This window comes from Schistocerca cancellata, chromosome 3 (genome assembly GCF_023864275.1).
Source record: "Schistocerca cancellata isolate TAMUIC-IGC-003103 chromosome 3, iqSchCanc2.1, whole genome shotgun sequence".
NCBI lineage: Eukaryota > Metazoa > Arthropoda > Insecta > Orthoptera > Acrididae > Schistocerca > Schistocerca cancellata.
This window is the reverse complement of record NC_064628.1, coordinates 150,493,674-150,515,380: the sequence shown is the minus strand read 5'-3', so window position 1 is coordinate 150,515,380 and position 21,707 is coordinate 150,493,674. Positions and strand designations below refer to the sequence as shown.

General features: G+C 39.5%; 1 protein-coding gene across 1 annotated transcript in view; it reads right to left on the bottom strand.

The window, feature by feature from the left end:
• LOC126174771 (intermembrane lipid transfer protein VPS13D) overlaps positions 1–21,707 on the bottom strand; it is a 531,199-nt gene that overhangs the window by 274,839 nt on the left and 234,653 nt on the right. Inside the window, 4 exon segments of the mRNA XM_049921112.1 lie at positions 4,699–4,879; positions 9,650–9,908; positions 13,334–13,484; positions 19,405–19,571. Coding sequence (XP_049777069.1) covers positions 4,699–4,879; positions 9,650–9,908; positions 13,334–13,484; positions 19,405–19,571 — 758 coding nt within the window.

Here is a 21,707-nt window from a genome sequence, read left to right as displayed (position 1 = left end):
GGGTGAGGCCAGATGGCCAGTCTCCACACTGACTCTGAGCCTTGAGTGACACATATGGGTTACCACCTGCCCCATTTACCCTGTGGTGAAGGCAATTTCATTGTGTCGGATACAGTAGGAGATGCCACAGCAGCTAAACATCTGGATGAAACAAGTGACATCTGAAATGTCTCACATGGCGTGCCAGATTCTTCACCACCACAGCTCCCTTATGCAGCAACTTCAAGACTGCTGACCATTGCCAAACTGTCATTAGCTATTCGCAAACTGTGGCTATTTACCCCATCACTATGAACTGCTTCAAATATATCTAAATAGCAGAGCATTATGTTTCAGAAATATTGACAAGTCTCTAGCCTCACAATTGAGTATGTTGCTGCCAATATTCAGCTTTTGATTAATTATCTCTACAATGTAACACTCAACTCCACATCACTTGTCTGAGGAATTTATACACACGTCAATGTTTGTTTGTGAAATTAAATCCATTGTTTTGGTTATTGGGTTTAAAACACAGTTGACTAATACCTTATTACATGCCAAGAATTAGGTTAGGTCTGACAAAGCTGGATGAAACTGAATGTGCCACTGTTGGAAGAGACACATTAATATCACTTGCAGCACCTTATTAATTAAGGTGGCCTGAGAGGTACATGAAGTAGCTCCATATATACATAAAGTGCTTTTTTTTTTTTACAATGTCACGTCATCTTGGTAATTTTAGCATCTGAAAAATTGCACTGTATTTTGAACATAACGCCCTCTCTATTGCCTAGAAGTAATTATTTGCTGCCAAAGTAGGATGAGTAAAATTGATGTTAAGAGATAAAGATGAAACCAACAAAACTGGTGGAAGTAACAGAGGAATCAGTCTACTGGATGTAGAGCTGTCATCAGCCATTATTCATTTAAGAGTGTAATTTCCTTTCCTGTAGTTTCTATATACATTACTGTTGAAACATGCATCTACATAAGCATGTTGCACATACTTGTATACAGAGTGTGTGGTTGTATTTGTCATGGTTTTCACCTTTGATGAGATTCTGTTCCCAGCTGGTGTCGTCAAGCACCAGAGCTTTCAGCCTTCTGCAAGAGTATTCCCGGTACTTTGATTTATGTTTGCACTCAGCAAAATCTTTCTGAGTTTGTCCTTATGGAGCTTTACAGAGGCACCATGAGTTATTCTGGCACCAGAAACTCACATACTTGTTTAGCAAGGAATTCTGTTATTACTCAAGTGGTGGATATGTGCAATTCATCTGACACTGATTAATCACAGTGGCATCTGTATGTTCAACTGTGATTTCCTGTTTGAGGAAGCTTCTGCTGGTAAAATTCAAACAATTTCTTGTTATCATGAATCTACATTCCACATCTATAAAACACTGTTAAGACAATAACTACATGGCTCATCATCATGTTTATTTGTAGATCTCTATCAAAAAAGATCTGGCGGTAAATTGTCCTAAGGTTGTTTGTGCAATACAGATTCAGATTTCCACATCATTTTCGTGGGTGCAATATTCAGAGACACCACTTCCAAAGTTGGAGAAGTGTTCTACCTGCTCAATATATGTCACACAATGGAAAATTCAGGACGGAATAACAGCAATATGGAACTGTTGTTCCATAAACCAATCACCAAGGACACTATCACAGTAAGGAAGAGCAGATTCCTGAGCAGCATATGGAAGCACTGGGGTTTTCTCAATTATTCATATGCACTTTTGTAACAAACGACAGAAACATGAACTGGAGAATCATTTCCTTCGTTAACAGTGTTTGTTTGTTTAATCTTTTACTGTGAAAATGTTATCCAATTGCTACGCTATCCTTTGTTGGGTATGACCACTAAGTAGAGGGTAAAAACTGTGTGTGAGAACACACAGATGTGTTTAATCCCGTCTGTAACTGAAATACACAGAGAGATCACTTTGGTACAGAAATTAAGCAATCACAAAACTGTGGAGTATTACTCCAGTCACAACTGCAAAATGTACACTGATGAGCCAAAACATTATGACCATCTGTCTAATAGCCTGTTTGTATGCCTTTGGAATGAAACACATCACTGATTCTGTGTATCCTACATCTGACAGTTTGTTGGTAGGATTGTGGAGGTATGTGGCATTATATGTCTATGCACAGGTCATGTAATTCACACAAATAATGGGATGCTGATAAGTGTACACAACTATGGCACCTGACAGTGACCCAGAAGGGTTCTATAGGTTTTACATCAGGTGAATTTGGTTGCCAAGATATCAATGTGAGTTCACTGTAATGCTCCTCCAACCACTGTAGCACAGTTCTACCTCAAGACATGAACAATTACAGTGCTGCAAGATGACACTACCATTAAGGAAGACACCAAGCATGAAGGCATTTAGATGGTTTGCAGCTATCAGCGTATCCCCGATTACTACCACAGGCCCCTTGCAAGAGCAGGAGACTGTCTCCCATAGCATAATACTGCTCCCACCAGCCTGTGTCCATGGCGTGCTACACGTTTCGAGCCACTGTTCACCTCGAAGATGGCATTTGTGGAGATGACCATAGACCTTAGTTATAGCAAAAATGTCATTCACCTGGAGAGCCAACACATTTCCACTGATCGACAGTTGAATCCGTAAGGTCCTATGCCCACTGCAATCATAATTGATAATGTTGTTGGGTACAGATGTGGACACGTAGGGGCGTCTAATGCAGAGCCCCATGTTCAACAACATACAACGAGCTGTGTACGCCAGAACACTTGTGCATGCACCACCATTGAGCTCTTTTGGCAGAGATACCACAGATCATCATCTATCCTACTTTATAGAGCAGACAAGCCTTAGAACCACACATTCTGTGAAGAGTCATGGATGTCCAGTCATTTAGCGCCTAGTGGTAGTTTCACTGTACTGTCTCTTTCTGTAGATGCTCACGACAGTAGCATGTGAACATTCGACAGCTTCGCCGTTCTCAAGATATTCATTCACAGGCTCTGTGTAATAATAATCTGCCATTCATCAAAGTCATTTAACTCAATTGATTTCCCCCATTTGCAGCCCATATCTTTGCTAGGATGATGCCCTGTCCATGTCTGCTCCGCTTACATACTTCTGTTACCATGTCACATACCCGCAACACGATCAGGCAGCATCCGACATCACGGTGGGCAGTGGTCATAATGTTTTGGCTTATCAGTGTACAGAACAACCATAGCACCTTAAAACCACTCATGTATTCAGGGCAATTTGTTGAAGGTCTGTTACAAGTCACAGAACACTAAGAATAGAAGTTCAATGTTGTTCTCTGCCTTTTTCTTCTGGTTATACGATACTGAAGAATATGTCCATTGCAACTCTGGAGGAATGAATGCCATACTGAGACAGTATGTCTGAAGACTTTTCAGAGGAATTGTACAACAGATTTTTCATGTCAACTGTTACTAGATAGGATCCATTTCCTGCTGCAAGAGCCGCATCATTAGTATGTAAAACAAATTACTCCACCTTTGTCGTTTAATGCTACTTTAATATTCCATTGTGCAAGACTTATTGGAACAGTGAAGCTATTAAACAGCTATGATGGAGTTGTTTGTTTTGCATATTAGCTCTTACCGACTCAGTTTTTCACATTAAAAGGATCAAGTGATGATTCAAGGCTTGATGGGATATTCTACACTTTGTATGAATTCTACGGAAATATTGTCTGCTCCTGGTCCACAGACATTTCATTTCATGGTTTCAGCCTCTCAGGAGCTTTCTTGGGCTCTGTGAATGAAGGTGCTGTCAAGATTTGTAAAGGATGTTGGGAGTAATTATAAAAGAAAGTCTTCTACAGCAGGAGAGTTACACTTCAACAGTGAGTTAAAGTGTTCTTTCCAGTGTCTCAAGATGTCTTAGCTATCAGTGATAATGTTAATAATGATGTAATCAGTGAGGGTTCCTAATGAAGTACAGATGGTATAGATATAAAAATCAAGTAGGTGGTAATGTGTAACTCATGTAGTTCATTGACTTTTCTTTTTTCTTTTTTTTTCTTCTTCTTCTTCTTCTTCTTCTTCTTCCTTCTTCTTCTTCTTTTAACCACAAGTTATTCTTGAGTTTTCTTATTTCTGTCTGACAGTTCTGTTGCAGCTCTTAAAAATTAATCTTCTTCACACTAGAGACAGCACCTGAGGTAGAGATGAAGAGTGTTGTCTTTTGGCATTAATGAACAGTTAAATCTGTCTGTTTATTTTATCAAATCAGACATTCTTTCCTTTTGTTGAATCCAGTGGCCATTTGTATCGATTCTACAATGATGTTTCAAAGTGTGGTACATTTCAGGTCTACTTCTTTTGTACTGACTGGATGGTGAATCAGCTAGTCTGTAACAGAGTGTTGGTATCAAGCTGCATAGGTATTGCTTAAAAATGAGCACAGCTCAAATTGAGTAGTGCAAATGGAGATAAAACAATTGCAGCTATTGAGACACTATTATGTCTGTCATGTAATATACAACATAATAGTTCTTCCCCATTACTTTTTTACTGTTATTTATCAAACATTTGGCTCATCATCCTGCCTCTCATTATCAACAGTACTATAAGTAACTATCCATTAGTTTATCTTACCAATTACCACTTGTATTTCTGGGCTGATCATTTGGGACTGACAAATAATTCATAAATGTATCTAGAAATAACTTCATGGAATCTACACATACCTCTCTACCAGTTGTAGCAGCTCGAATACTGGCCATGACACCACGCAACTGTGAGAAATGATGGAAAAATGCCTGTATTTCAGCAACAAATCTCTTTGTATGGATGTATAGAACTGTTGACATTTCTAATTTCAAATGAGAATCATACTCGCGCTGCAGTGACACATCTTGCTGCCCATAGCTGAAAAAATATTGGAAACAGCTGACTCTTACTGAAACACACACAAATCAGCCAAAACAAGAGAAATTATACTCCACAGGGAACAATTTTTAGTAACTACTACTCCATTTTAAAAAATAAATAAATGAATGAAAATATTAAGTATAGTTGCATGAGTAGGACTAAAATAGTTTGTGTTCATTAATGTTAACACTAATCATATATTCTGTAAATCATACATATTCTGTGAGCTGACTAAGCCCACATAATTTCAATAAAAGAATCATTCAAATGATCAACAGAACATGTAACTACACTATGTGATCAAAAGTATCTGGACACACCGAAAAACATATGTTTTTCATATTAAGTGCATTGTGCTGCCGCTTGCTGCCAGGTACTCCATATCAGCGACCTCAGTCGTCATTAGACATTGTGAGAGAGCAGAATGGGGCACTCCGCAGAACTCAAAGACATCGAACGTGGTCAGGTGATTGGATTGTGCCATACGTCTGTACGCGAGATTTCCACACTCCTAAACATCCCTAGGTTCACTGTTTCCAATGTGACAGTGAAGTGGAAACATGGAGGGACATGTACAGCACAAGAGTGTACAGGTCGACCTCATCTGTTGACTGACAGAAGCTGTCGACAGTTGAAGAGGGTTGTAATGTGTAATAGACAGACATCTATCCAGACCATCACACAGGAATTTCAAACTGCATCAGGATCCACTACAAGTACTATGACAGTTAGGCGGGAAGTGAGAAAACTTGGATTTCATGGTCGAGCGGCTGCTCATAAGCCACACATCATTCCGGTAAATGCCAAATGACGCCTCACTTGGTGTAAGGAGTGTAAACATTGGACACTTGAACAGTGGAAAAACATGAGGAGGAACAAATCACAGTTCACAATGTGGTGATCCAATTGCAGGGTGTGGTTATGGTGAATGCCCGGTGTACGTCATCTGCCGGCGCATGTAGTGCCAACAGTAAAATTTGGGGGCAGTGGTGTTATGTGTGGTCATGTTTTTCATGGAGGGGGCTTGCACCCCTTGTTTTGCATGGCATTACCACAGCACAGGCCTACATTGATGTTTTAAGCACCTTCTTGCCTCCCACTGTTGAAGAGCAACTCAGGGAAGGAGATTGCATCTTTCAACACAATCGAGCGCCTGTTCATAATGTACAGCCTGTGGCGGAGTCGTCACATGACAATAACATCCCTGTAATGGACTGGCCTGCACAGAGCCCTGGCCTGAATCCTATAGCACACCTTTGGGATGTTTTGGAATGCCAACTTTGTGCCAGGCCTCACGGACCGACATCAATATCTCTCCTCCTTATTGTTAAAATCCTATTCCTCTCTTAATATTTGCCGACACTGTTACATATTGTACATTAGAACTTGCAGTGATGAATTTTGTGTTTTAGATGGTACTATGATATAGAAAGCACAGAAAACCTAATTCTAAATAAGTGCACTAGGATTTGCACCACGTTTCTCCCAAATACAATTTGCCTTCATCATCAGTACCTCATTCCGTTACAACAATGTTTAGTTTTCTCGAATGAGGGGATAGTAACTGTCTTATCTTTCTTTTGGATTATCTTAAAAGATCTATCTTTCAACTGATTAAAGATTTTTACATCACATTTTCCATTATTTTTAACATACTTCATTCAATACTGAGGCTGTGTTGAAGTGACAATTCTAACTGTACAAATAAATCAGTTACATACACAGACAGTGTTAAGTCTGTTTTGCAACTTTTCTCCCACATTACATAACATTATAAATATGGTAACATAAAGTTCTGTTGAAATGCAAATAATTGAAGAGTAAAGGCAATTCCTCACATAATGTTAACCGACACATCTGGAAATACTGAAGTCTACATGCAGCTGGGACACCTACTCTTGAAACTTGTATACTAACATAACGAAGAAGCAGAATTCAAGTTGTAAGTGGTTTTTAAATACATAAAATTTGCAAGTGAAGAAATAACACTGATAATCTACATATTAAAAGTGGTATTCATAAAACTACCTGCTAGGTCAATTTAAAAATCATTATTTTATATCAGGAGTGGTCATAGTGAGATTCATAAGCCACATATCGCTTTTGCTTCAGTGTAGTGCAGCTCTTGAAATAGAGTATATAAATAGATAGAGCATAAAAATAATAATATTTTTTAAAAATAATACACACTTATACAAGACCACGTCCATGCCTGATGCATCATGCAGCACACAAACACACTGCACAGGTTTTAGCAGAGTGTTCGTAGGTACACAGAAATCTTCCAGTGTGCGCACACATTCGTCATTAAAAATGGAAAATGAGAAAACATCACCAAAAAGACCTCCACATGAATGAACCATTTCCTCTGATGTATCAATATAGTGTGGAAGTTATTTATTGTTGTGCAGAGCAGGTTTGTCTGACACCCACGTCTGATGTGCCACACTGCACTGAACCTCCTTTTTTGGTTTTGCACAGAGCGGCACGGCTGGGTGGATGCATTTAATACAAAAGGAACTCCTCGCTCAAACTCACAACTGTGCAACCTTCTTGTCAATTTGACAACACTAGGTCAGCAGCCAGTCACATTCATAGCAAATAATATGGTTACTTTTCTGTGAGCAGAGAAACTGTTCAAGTAAACTTGTGAGTGCTGCTTGTAACCTGATAGTTAAAATGTTATCTAATAAGTGCAAAGACACAAAGAAGAGAACAGTGTGTTTAATAAAGAGAGAGAAGAAAATTCCTTTTTGTAGAAAGGAATGGGAAACCAATGTGTCTTTTGTGTTGAAAGACTGTTACAGTACAAGGTAAGTACTCTCAAATCCCATCATGACACTAACCACAGGGAAGACTTTCCTCTTGTTTCCCAGTTAAAGAAAGCTAAACTGTCGATATTAAAGGAAAAATTTCAAGGGCAGAGCTTTTCCCCTTTTTTACACTGAAGAATACTACACAAGGTAGTGATACCAAAAAAGCCCTGGATGGTGTTTTAGTGTCCACTGCATTTCTCATAGAGAACATTTAGCACCTAAATATTTTGAATATCCACAAAGTTATGCAGATGGTGCAAAGAATTGTGAGCTACATTTACTCAAATGACGAAAGACACAGACAGTTCAAATCCTCCATAAAACAAATCAGCAATACGATCTTCCTGACAATGTGTCTTGGTATTGTTTATTGATATAGCTATCAGAAGTAATGTTCTAGGCAGATTTTTCTAATTAATGGATACAATCAAGCGAGAAAAAGGAAAATCTTTCCCTCGGCTTGATGAGCCACACTGGCTGTTACCTGTGGCCTTTTTTTACTGACAATGTTCAGCATTTACAAACACTAAACACATCATTACAAGAAAGAAAGAAACTTATTCTGGGTTAGCATAGTCTGTTTTCAGCTTTGATAACAGATTAAGACTCTTTCTGAAAGACCTTGCAACTAAAAAATTTGCTCATTTCATTAACTTGAAGGAAATTAATGAAAGACTTCCTTTATGTCAGATGCAAATACAAGATTATTTAAGCAGAATATCTGTTCTGAAGAAATAAATGTCATATTTAGTGATTTCATGGCACTTAAATCTTTACTTTCATTCCTGAAAGATCCTTACATTGTTGATGTTGTGGAAGATGGGTGTTCCATTTCACTGCTACTTCTTAAGGACTCAGCAGCTATACAGTTGGACTGAAGGGAACTTCAAGAGGACAAAGGACTAATGCAGTGGTTGTTCAGTTGTTGAATTTTGGACGAAGGTTCCAGAAGACAAATATCAATGAACAAGGGAGCGTGCCAAGAGACTGTTCCATTTTTGGAACCACTTACATGTGTGCACAAGTTCATCAAATCTAAATACTGACGTGTTCTATCTGATAATCTAGGCTCACCAATTATCAACCTGGTTTCAAAATTATCAGCCCGATTTCAAACAGCTCAGATCAAAGCAAACAATGAGGAAAACACATTACCAATGTAACTTCTGATTTCTTGTTGTGTAATACAATAGTGTTATATCAATTATTAGTCCCTAAAAAATTCAGCTCACTCCTAAAGATAAGGTAAGGTAAGTGATGATGATAAAAGTCCCATACTCCAAGGAGCGTAGGGGATGATGCGGGAAACCCGCACCGCCGTACTACGCAAGGTTCTAGCGGAGGTGGTTTGCCATTGCCTTCCTCCGACCGTAATGGGGATGAATGATGATGATGAAGACAACAACATAATAACACCCAGTCATTTCAAGGCAGGGAAAATCCCTGACCCCGCCGGGAATCAAACCAGGGATCCCGTGCGCGAGAAGCGAGAATGTTACCGCAAGACCATGACCTGTGGACTAAGGTAAGTGGCCAATCCCTGGTCTACATAATTCCACTGTGGATATTAATTAATTCAATACCGAAAATTTAGCCACATGTATATGCCAAGATACAACAAAACTACATCAAGACAATTCCCTGTGATTTTTGTAATATACTACTCACCTGTTATTAATATATAACAAAACTATCATCAGACATTTTGATAAATTTTGTTTTTGTTTTGTGCAAGTTTTGTAACTGTGGTACACACTAATACTCTGTGAGCTGACAAATCAGTACAGCACAGCATCTACCAATGATAAAAGCACTCTTAACTACGAATATACTTAAGTATCTTCCTGCTTAATAAGTAATAATCTGGTTCATTAATTTTATGATTTCCACATTTCTTGATACTTTGTCATTGTTTCCACAATCTTATCCATAAAAAAATTGTATTCTTTACCTAAAGTAAGTGAAATTAAGAGCCTCATGGCCTGATGAAATAAATCGCTCCCTGTAAAGATGACTATGTGGGGATACATCCAAAAGGGACATACTTCCCAAGCGGCCATCCACATAAGTATCTTGGCCTCGAGAGCGGACAGTAGTGTGCAAATTGGAGATATTAGCACAAGCAACCTCATGTGCTGGAAGGTTTAACACTAAGGTCACAGATCTTACATCCACCTCCAAGTCTGAATTAATAGTATCTGGTTCCTTCACTGAAACAGACCACAGAAGGAGCATATTTAATCAATTACATCTACATATGATATCTGAAGTATTTTGCAAGTGCAAATGCAATTTAAAGGAATTCAAAAAATGACTATTAAAAATCATGTGAAATTTCATACAAAGATAAATAAAACATTAGCAAAGCTGTGAAAAAGAAATTTGAAGGTAAAGACCTCAGATATGATGGCATAAGAAATTAGTGAGTGAAAATAGGAAAAATGAATCAACGTTTTGACATTTTCATCTCCAAAACCTGCTATTATTTGTAATACAAAAGTTGCAGAGCTTAGATGCTTTAGAACATCTGCAACATGCAACTTCCTGTTAACGAAATAAACAGCTAAGAATTCAGAATTTACCAAATATTGGAAAATCCACAACAGACTAATAATATGAATCAGGATTGCTACTCACCATGTTTAGAAGCAGACAATTCTTTTAAATGTAGACCTTTGGATGAGCCACCCCATTAAGTCTTTCTTCGTATGTAAACACACACATACACACACACACACACACACACACACACACACACAAGTCAACTCCAGGCCTCAGCACACAGAGACAACAAAATCAGAATATTATGTTTAATTTATTATTTCTAATGGTGTGGTCTGCTCTTGTGCAGCCCTGAGTTGCAATTATCAAGTGTTATCTAAATTCAGTGACAGTCCATTAGTAGAGAACAGTTATTGATTCTCAAGAAATATATTATTTACGTTTTCGAGTATTTAACTTACTCCATTAAGTTTGCTTGTAACACTTGCGTAGTCAGCAAAGAGAATTACTTCTACTTGTTAGATATACAGGGTCATTCTTATTAACATATGAAAACCCCCAAAGCAACACAGATGATGCTGAGACAAGTAATTTAATATAAGAGCCATGGGGCTGTAAATGTAGGGTAATACCCTATGGATAAGAAATGAACATGTGACATTGCCAGATTATGTATCTCATAACACTTGGGGTAGTTGGGCTTAGGTGAGAAAGGATGATTGAGCAATGCAATACTTGCATTCGAGCAAACAGCACAAATTTTGAACATCTTTTGTAAATGTGATATTTTGTAAATGTATAAGTTACAAAATTATTGACTTCCCTGTAAGCAAGCAAAAGCTGTTCTTATTTTGTGTTTCTTTTTGTTTTTTAATCATATAATATTGTAATGCATAATGGTAAGGTTATTCCAAAAGTTTCTTTTGTGTGTGACACAGTTTATTTGGATCTCTATTAATGAAATCTGTCATAATGAGGCATTTAACCTTAAAACAGTTCCCCCTCCCAGCTGTAGCCATGGCAAGACTATCTTGATGTAGCTCTCCGTTTTGTTCTATCCTGTGCAAGTCTCTTCATCTTTGCATAGCTACTGCAATCTACATCTAGTCTAACCTCTTGCTGTAGTCACAAAAATTGGCCTCCCTTTAAAATGTTTGCCCCCCCTCCTCAGTTCCTTCTATTAGCAAACTGACAATACTTTGATGTGTCCCATGAATCAATCCCTTCTTTTAATCAAGTTGTGCCATAAATTTATTTTCCCCACAATTTGATACATTACCTCCATATCGAACCCATCTAATCATCAGAATTCTTCAGTAGCACCACATTTCAAAAACTACTATTCTCTTTTTGTCTGACCTGCTTAGAACCAGTGTTTCACTTCCATATACGATTACACTCCAGACTCCAATGTCAGCACTTTATAATCAGGTGCTGCATCACGACACAGCACCTATCCCTTATCTTGCATGATCAAGAACTGTCACCTATTGAACTACATACGAGACAGCCAACATAATTTCATATTTCTTTTTCCCAGGTTTGTGTTTTTGAATATTTTATGGTTCAGGCAATGAAGGATAAGCTGCAGAATGCCATTCTCATTCAAAGCTGGTTATTTGTAGATTATCACTGAACAAAGTGCCAGATGTTTCAAAATGTGTATTGAGGTTCTAAGGCTTTGTAGCATGTATTACAGTCAACTTGCAATTATAAATAATACATCACACAAAAGAGTAACTGAAACAAATTTTCTTACAGTTGTTCAATGTGAGTACCACTCGTCACGCGACACACATCAAATCGATAGGCAAGTTCTTCCCAAACTTTGATCAGTCTGTCTGAAGTAATTGTTTCAACAACTGCTTCAGTTCTGTTCTGTAAGTCAGGTAGATAAGCTGGTAGCAAAGGCACATATCCATGATCCTTTATGAACCCACTAAAGTAAAAACTGAATGTCATCAGATTGGGTGTAAATGGAGGCTATGAAAAATGTGCTCTGTCATCTGGCCCCTTGCAGCCAATCCAGCAGTCAGGTACGTCATTTAACCCATCCCATAATGAGTTATGCCAGTGAGGTGGTGCACTATCTTGGTGCCAATGTTATGTAGTTCAGCTTGTTCCAATTGAGGAAATGCCCTAGTTTTAGCACATCACTATAAGAAACACACATTATAGTTGCTTCACCGAACAAGGAAGACCCATAAACCTTCTGCCAGGATACAATACAAAAACATTCCATATAGGAGATTCTTGTTGCAATTGTACCTTCCTGTGAGATTTGCAGACCCCCTGACGTGCTCACATTTCCACTTAGGTGAAACGTTGATAAGAAAATAATACTAAACATGGCCGTAAGTCACCACAAAGATGTCACTGGAATTGCTAATTCATATCTCGCTTTCCGGACTCTCACTTGTTAAATGCATTCTTCAGTCACTCTTGGTCATCCCTTACACTTCCCTTTGCAAAATCAGCTGGTGTCTTCAAATTGATGGTATCATCTATGAATGTTGCCGTCACTTGGAGGATTATAATGGAACTTCATACAGAACGCACACTGCACTGTAACAACAGATTAATCCTTGCAAACTGTAAAACACAAAAAGCTTTCTGTTCATTAGTTGCCATTTTTGCAAGTAGTGGTTTCTGACAGGAAGAGACCTAAAATAATGCATGTACACAGGTATACAAATAAAACTGTTTAAGTCACTTTTTTATTTGATGTAATATTTATAGTTATACGTTGAACATAATAAATGCTACATAGTCTTAACACCCTGATACTCGTCTTGAACCATATAGGACACTGAATGTGCTGTTTTCTAAATGGCTTCCAAAGATTCAAAATAGTTGAAGTGTTTATCAAGATCACCTCAAAAACATGTGAAGGTGAATACAATGAAGGGGATTTTGGAGGAAGCATTCAAAATGTCTGTATTCCTAGTGTGATAGCCACAACACTTGGGTCACAGACCTATCTATAATAAGCAACAAAGTAAATAGCGGTGTTTACTTAATAACTTCGAAAAAATAGACTATCTACCAAAAAGAATTTTACTTGCTGCCAGTCAAATTACATTTTGCTGTCAGAATGGTTCACAGTGCAAAGGCACAATTACAGAGCACATACCTGTTGCTTCCGATGACCCCTCGGGTGAGACTGTTCTTGATATTGATGGCATTCCAGAGCCAATGCTGAAGAAGTCAAATACAACAACCCAAGACTCAATGTTGGCCACAATATCCAGGGAATTGAAATCTACTGTCACTGAACGTTGTACCTAGCAGTAAAATAAAGTAACAAACTGTATTCCTTAAATGTGGACTTCAGAATGACAAGAACTAGAATTTAACATGATGATCTCAATGCACCTTACACAATATTGCTTCCAGCAGCCTGAACATATGTCAAGCAATTTGAAATATGACAACTAGAGCATGCAATGTGATCAACAATTACAATATTAATGTTCTACTTAGGAACACAAGGATACACAAGATCATTAAAGACACAATTTATTGGGGCATGAAGTTACATCAACAAGAGTACAATGAAAATAGTTTACATGTATCAAATACATTTAACAACTAAGGGCTCACAGGTCCATGCACACCCTAATTAAGACGCTATCCACATGAAGTGTCATTTATGTAATACTGCAACCACATAGAACACATGTTGACAGCCACCCTGGGTACTTGCTGCCACACTGTTTGGATGTTGACAGGCACTACACTTGCTGTTGTGGTTGACACCTGATTTTGTATATTAAAAACAGTTTTTGTGAAAGCCTGAATTGTAAAAACACTGGGTTTATTTATAAATAACTTTTCTGCTACAAGTCACAATTTTCTTTTATTCATATATGATGTATTTCGTGAAATGATACCCATTTTCAAGTGTATATTTCTTTGTACAATGCCATTTTTATGTAATTTTTTCGAGGTTGACACCTGACAATGATACAAGAGAACCAGTAACATGATATGACTATGTCTGCCAATTGCGTAAAAAAGCAGCTTTAAAGTGAATGTAATGATGCATCCACAAGAGATGTGAATGTGGTCAAGGATGCGATTTCCAACAAAGGCATGTGGTAGAATAGCATTTGATGGCTCGCTGGAGGTTGAGTAACAGGTGGACACTCACAATATAGCGGTGTGTAGTAAATGATGAATAGCTGTAAGCACAAAATTTCTTTGATCACAACAAATTGTAATGAAAATGCAGAGGTTTAGATAGACCTTTAATGAACTGATGGCTTGAAACATCTTATTTCAAGAATCTCAAGTTTTAGTGCTAAATTCATCACATATTTATTCCTATGTAATGTCTCTTAGGTTTGGCTCATGACACAGTGAATCATCTTGCATAGCACTGGTTCACATTTCATAGTACATTTTTAAGACGTGCTGTTCCTAGTTTTGATATTAATTGTTTCGTATTTTGGGTACATTATGTTCTCAAGTGACTTTTATAATGAAGCTGTGACTTTTATAATGAAGCTGTGACACCAAACATAGCTTGTTGTGTTCCACATTTTCATTAAAAGAGTAGAGCCTTTGATGAGAGAGTCTGACAGGATATGACTAGGGTTAGTGAATCAGAATATGAACCAATATCAGGTTACAAGGGAGAAAAGTAGATAAAATATTGCTGGAGAAGGCAGATATAAGAGCAGATACTAAGTACAGGAGGACAACATAGATAAGGAAACAGGAAATTTAACAAGATTAAGAGAAGATCCATCATAGAAAAAAATGAATGCATGTCTTTCTTGGGTGACCCATAATGACGTAACATTTAACACATACAATAATGTAGGAAAAGATAAACTACTACACAAACCTCAAGCATACAAAACCGCCAACTCCAGCTTCTCGAGCCAGAATGCAACATCACATATGATGCAAGCAGCAATATGGAGGGGTGGGGAAGGGGAAGGGATAGTACTGTGTGGGTGGGGCGAGGGACAAATGCTGTCTGGTGGAGTGTGCAGGAACTAGACTGCCAACAGGCATAGCATCAAGAGGTTGTGGGGCACAGAGGTGAGGAAAAAAAGGGAAAAAAAACAGGATAGGAGAGGGTAAAGACATGGGGATGCAAAAAAAACCGGATGGGATATGAGAATGGGGAGGAGATGATAGGACAGACAGGATGGAAACTGTTGGGTGGAAGGTGTAGGGACAGTATGTTACTGTAGGTTGAAGCTGGAATAATTACAGGGGTAGAGAATTGTAAGGATAACTCCATCTGCACAGTTCAGAAAAGCTGGTGGTAGAGGGAATGATCCTGATGGCTTGGGTACTGAAGCAGTCATTGAAATCAAGTGTGTTATGTTCAGCTGCAGGTTGTGACACAGGCTGGTCTACTTTATTCGTGGCCACAGTTTGGCAGTGGCCATTCATCCTGGTGGACGACTGGTCAGTTGTCACACAAATATAAAAAGTGCTGTAATGATTGCAGCAGAACTGGTAAATGAAATGGCTGCGTTCACAGGTGGCCTGGCTTCTGATGGGGTATGACAAACCTGTAACAGGGAGGGTGGATTGGACAATTTTTGCACCTGGGTCATCCACAGGGATATGACCCTTGTGGCAAGGGGGTTGGGACTGGGAATGGCATAGGGATGGATCAGGATGTTGTGGAGGTTGAGAGGGTAATGGAACACCACTTTAGGAGGTGGTGGGAAGTATCTCGGGTAGAATATCCATCATTTCAAGCCACGATGATAGGTAATCAAAACCTTGGCGAAGAATGTGGTTCGGTTGTTCCAGTCCGGGGTGATGAAGGGAACACTCCTTTGTGGCTGGATTTTGAGGGTAGGGGAGGATTGGTGGTTGTGAGGGGAAATCACTTAGGAGAACTAGGTTTGGGGGATAGTGCCTGTCTGTCAAAACCTTAGTGAGACCCTCAGCATACCAAGCAAGGGAGCTTTTCTCACTGCAGATATGCCATCCCTGTGTAGCCAGGCTATATGGGAAGGATTTTTTGGTGTGAAAGAGATGACAGCTGTCAAAATGCTGGTAATGTTGGTGGTTGGTGGGTTTAATGTGGGCAGAGGCGCAAATGGAGCCATCAGAGAGGAGGAGGTCAACATCTAGGATGGTGGCATGCTGGGCTGAGAAGAACCACGTGAAAAGGATGGAAGAGAAGGTGTTGTGGTTGTTAAGGAACAAAGATAGGATGTCTTGGTCATGGGTCCAGATCATGAAGATATCATCAATGAATGTGAACCAGACTAGGTGTTTGGTGTCTTGGGACACTAGGAAGGTCTCCTCTAGATGGCACATAAAAAGGTTGACATAGGAGGATGCCAGGAAGGTGCCCATGCCTGTGCTGCCTATCTGTTAATATACCTTCCCTTCAGATAAGAAGTAGCTGTGTGTTAGGATAAAGTTAGTAAGGTGAATCAGGAATGAGGCAGTGGATTTGGAGTCTGAAGGACATTTGGAAAGGGAGTGTTCAATAGTAGTAAGACCATGGGCCTGTTGTATGTTGGTGAATAGGAAGGTGGCATCAACAGTGACGAGTAGGGATCAAGGAGGTAAAGGGGTGGGGATGGTGGAGAGTCAGTGAAGGAAGTGGTTGGTGTCTTTGACATGGGAGGCTAGATTATGGGCAACTGGTGGGCGGTGTTGATCAGTGAGTGCTGAAACTCTTTCAGGGGGGTAACAATAACCAGCCACAATGGAGATCCAGGACTGTTGGGATTGTGGATCTTGGGGAGCATGTAGAAGGTGGGTGTGCGGGCTGTGACAGGGTGAGGAGGGAAATGGATTCAAAGGAGATGTTCTGGGAAGGGCCTAAGGCTTTTAGCAGGGATTGGAGTTTGTGTTGGACTTTTGGGATGGGATAACTCTGGCAAAGCTTATAGTTGGAGCCAGACAATTTGCAGAGGCCTTCTGCCAGGTAGTCACTGCGATTCATAACAACAGTGGTGGAGCTTTAACAGCAGGTAGGATGATTAGGTCAGGATTTGTTTTGGGGTGAAGTGGGATCAACAAGAATAAATGTAATTAATTTTCAGAGGAGAGAATCTGGGGCTTGCATCAACAATCTGCTCCGTCGTGAAGTTTGTGTTGTGTGCAGACAGTCGTTGACACAGTGTGGTTCGGAAGTAGATGCGTTTTGAAAGGCAGTGAATAAACACAGAAAAGCAGAGAAAGAACGGACACTGAGAAGAGTAATGCTATAGAGAAGAGTAACATACAGCCACACAAAACTACTGTATCAAATTAGAAATTCAAACAACAAAATGACCTAGAAGATAACAGTGATGACATATTTATAACAGTGAATCAGCTTCAAAAATTCACAAATTCAACCATGGGTAATCATAAACTGCTTTTAAAAAATGTCACCACCCTCATGACCTGCCTTGTTCGTACTGTTGCTGCCATCGTTTATTTTTTGTTAGAAAGCTCTTTCTCAATACCCATTCAAACACAAGAATTTGCTACCTACAGTCACCTACGTAACTTAGATAAAAGTAAACCTGCATTCTCAGTGCTGTTCAGTAGAGAACTATGCCTCCAACTGTGGCTGGAGCAATGCAACTCGAGTACACCATTCAGTCTGTGAACACACCTCAAGAGTCAAATCAACCTTAGATCACACACACTTAGTCACTTCACGAAAAGTATAGTTGTTAAAATGAGACCTTTCCTGCATAGAGAGATGTCTTTCAAACATTTAATTGCTGCTGTGAGAAAACAAAACACTGAAAATCTGCCTTCCCCCGCAATCAAAAGAACAAGCTGAAGAGAGCTACCTACATATTGTGGCTTTTAGGTGTGTGGAGGAGAAGACAACAAAACTGCAAGCTGTTTCTTTCAAGGAAATTGGAACAGCTGTGTTGCCCCAGACAGTACATAACCATATGCACACAAATAATTTGGCCTCTACACATCCATATTAACGACAGTGCAAATATTCTAAGTACTGTAGGGAGTGAAGAAGACGGTTACGAGAGCACCTGGAGTGGAATCAGGATCAATGTTGTCAGGTTCTCACCACTGATAAGTACAGGATTTATTTTCCGCTTGATGATGATCATAGAAGTGTATGGACCTAGTCATATACTAATGCCCATGTCAGGCAAGCAGTCCAATAAATTCAGCAAGGCAGTCATGTTTGGGGGTGGTATTGTGGCGAACTTTCACAGCCCATCGTCTGAGCAGTTCTGTACGTCCCTAGCTCACTATAGCCATCTGCTATGGTACAGAGTTTCTTCCTTCATGCATCTGCTTCCTTCCCAAGCTGTTGATCCTGCTGTGTAACCAGATACCTGCCTTTGAGAACACTGGCTACCTGTACAGGACAATAGTTCGGCTCTTAGCAAGGCTCCACCCCCCCACCCTTTCCCCCCAGACGAAAATGCATGGGCACACCTTGCCAACCTCATGAACAGCTTCCTGTAGGAGGCACGAAGCAAACAAAAATGGCCTGCACTATCTACTGACATAAATCTGACTGAGCATGCTTGGAACATGTTACGCTTATAGTGACAAACCCTCCTAACACACTGAATGGCCTCTGGGCGACCACTGACGAAGAGCTATAGGCAATGAGGAACAATTTCTCAACTACTTTGTGAGCACCATGTCAAGGACGATCCAAGGAAATTACAGTGAATGGAAAGGAGCAACATAGCACTGAAAATTACCCAGCAACTGGTTTTGATTTTATGGATGTAAAAAGATGAGCAGTTTCAGATGGGCTGCCTTTATTTCAGCTACTGTTTTGCTTTTATTTCACGTAACTGTTATTTTTTTTGTGTTTTGCAAGGTTTATTATTTCATCCTCTGTTCCTTTGAACTTTAAACCCACACTCATTTGCAGATGAGTAGTTTATCATCTTGCATCTGTGTCAGAGGGGCAACTAAAGTTTAATTATCACCTTACAAAATAGAATAACATATTCAATTTTTTGTTAGCTGGTTCATGTCCGCAGTCCTGGTACACAATGAAATACTCCCATCACATTACCACAGCATGCAGCTACAAGAGCCAAAACCAAATGGCACAGCCCATCTCTACTTTAGTACATAACTTTGTCCTTTCAAAGCAAAAGTTAAAACTCTATAACTGTCCCTTGTACCTACAATAATCTAATTTAATACATACACACAATCAGCATACTCATAGTGAACCAAAAATCAAACTAAACACGATAGACAAGTGGGATGAATACTTACAGAATTATAAAATGAAGCAAAATTTGGTGCTTTTGTATCTACAAGTACAACATTTATGTGCATGAGATTATCTTCCCGGAACATTCGTTGAGGTGATCCGTGTGCACGCGGAGATGGTGGTGGTGTGCATGGGTATTCCACAGTTTTTGTTTTCTGGAGCGTTCTACCTATAACAAACAAAATTGAAATTAAATTTGTCTCATAATATTAATAGTTCACAGGATCAGCTGTTTGAATATATTATCTGGCATTCTCTCAGACTATAAATCAAAACAGGCACAACGGCCACACTCACATTAATTTCACAAAAAATAATGATTTAGAGTCACTAAAACAGGTGCACATACTTTTCAACAAATTGATATCAAGGAATAATCATGTCAGATACTTCCCCTATTCACTAAGGATAATATGTCAGAGATAATAGGTCAAATATAAAACACCAATAAGTATTATGGCAGTTTCAGGCAGACACAGAAAAAAAATTGTACAGTTAGGGAAAGGAATAATACAAAAAGTACAATTAATAGAGATAAAAAATCAACACCTATTGGACATAAATAAAGAAAATTCTAACAAACATCAATAAAGGAGAGGAAAATGGGGTATGGACAGGACATCTACAAGAGTGACAGTCCATTTGCATACATTTGTCCTTCCTGCCTGTACGCTAGCGATCAATCATAAGTATTAGTCATGCAGCAAACATGTCGGCTGGTAAAATACATGAGTAGTTCTAGATATAGACTTGCCTTTGATGTTACGTGTTTTGAAAAGATGGAATACATGGTAATAGGTAGGTTCATGTTTTTGGTTTTACTGACTGGATGGTTGCATGGATGGGCTACAACTTTCTCAGGTCAAGCACACATTCCTACCTAACAACCTTGCCATATGTGCCAAAGTTATGTTCAAGACACCCTAGTAACCTTTTCAACAGCCTTGAAAAAATTTCTAGCATTTGCAAATCATTGTTGCCAACAACTATGACTGAAATGGGCACATGACCATCATTACTGGATGTTGGCGCAGTAGCAGAGCATTACATGGTCTGATGAATCCCGACACCTTCTTCATCACACCAACAGGAGGGCACGAACCCATCATCTTCCAGTAAAGCAGCTACTTTACACCTGTACTGCAAGATGGAGACAAGCTGGCAGAAGTTCCACTTCGCTCTGGGGAACATTTGCATGGTCATTCATGGGCCCAGTGGAGTTTGTGCAAGGCACCATGACGGCCAAGAAGTATTGTACACCAGTTGGGACAACATACACCTCTGATGATGTACACGTTTCCCAGTGGCAGTGGCATTTTTGACAAGAAAATGCACATGTCAAAAGGCCAGCAATGTGATGGAGTGGTCTGAGAAACACAGTAGTGAGTTCCAAATGATGTGCTGCCCCCCTCCCCCTCCCAAATCACCAGATCTAATCCCAAATGAACAGTCTCAGAAAGCTACAACAAAAAAGACAGTTTGTGGCCAAAAAGGCCTTGTTGGCCTTTCTGACCAACTTTCCAACAGTTGTTTTTGTTATGTTTTTCTGTGACTCAGCATCCATGCTTTATCGTGAGTAGCAACCATCCTTTTGATTATATTGCTTAAGTAACAATGGTGTGGTTCATGGTGTGGGTTCCTGTAGTCATGTCCTAGTTCATGAACCACGGGCAACGTATGAGTGGCCAAGTAAGTGGTCCCGACAGTCGGGATACCAGTTACTTTGGAATAAGGCTGGGCATCTCAGACATATTCTGAGTCATGGTCACCTTTGTGCTCATACGGCAAAGACTACCAAATCCACCGGTTAGTCCCTCAGCCGTTAGGGGTAAAACCCAATGGGACTCGGGGCAAGTAAGGCTAGCAACCTGCTTCCCTGGTACTTTAAATATGATGCTGGCAACAATCAGAGCAAAATGCCTCGGACCTTTGGAGGTGACGGAGTCCCACCTCTAACTGACAAACCAGGGACTCCTAAGATACAACTTGGCAAACAAATGGTAATGAGATGGGGAGCTATTAATATCAATGGGGGCTACTCTGAGAAGAAGGTAAAGCTGGCAGAGGCTGCAAGTAAGATGGGGCTGGACGTTTTAGCTGTTAGTGACATTTGGGTAAAGGGTGAGAAAGAAGAGGAAGTGGGAGAATACAAGGTCTACCTGTCAGGAGTCAAAGCAGGAATAGCACAATGGGGAGTAGGGCTATACATCAGGAAAGAAATGGAACCCAGCATAGTTGCAATAAGGTATGTAAACGAACGACTGATGTGGATAGATTTGACAGCGTCTAGCAAGAAAATTAGGAT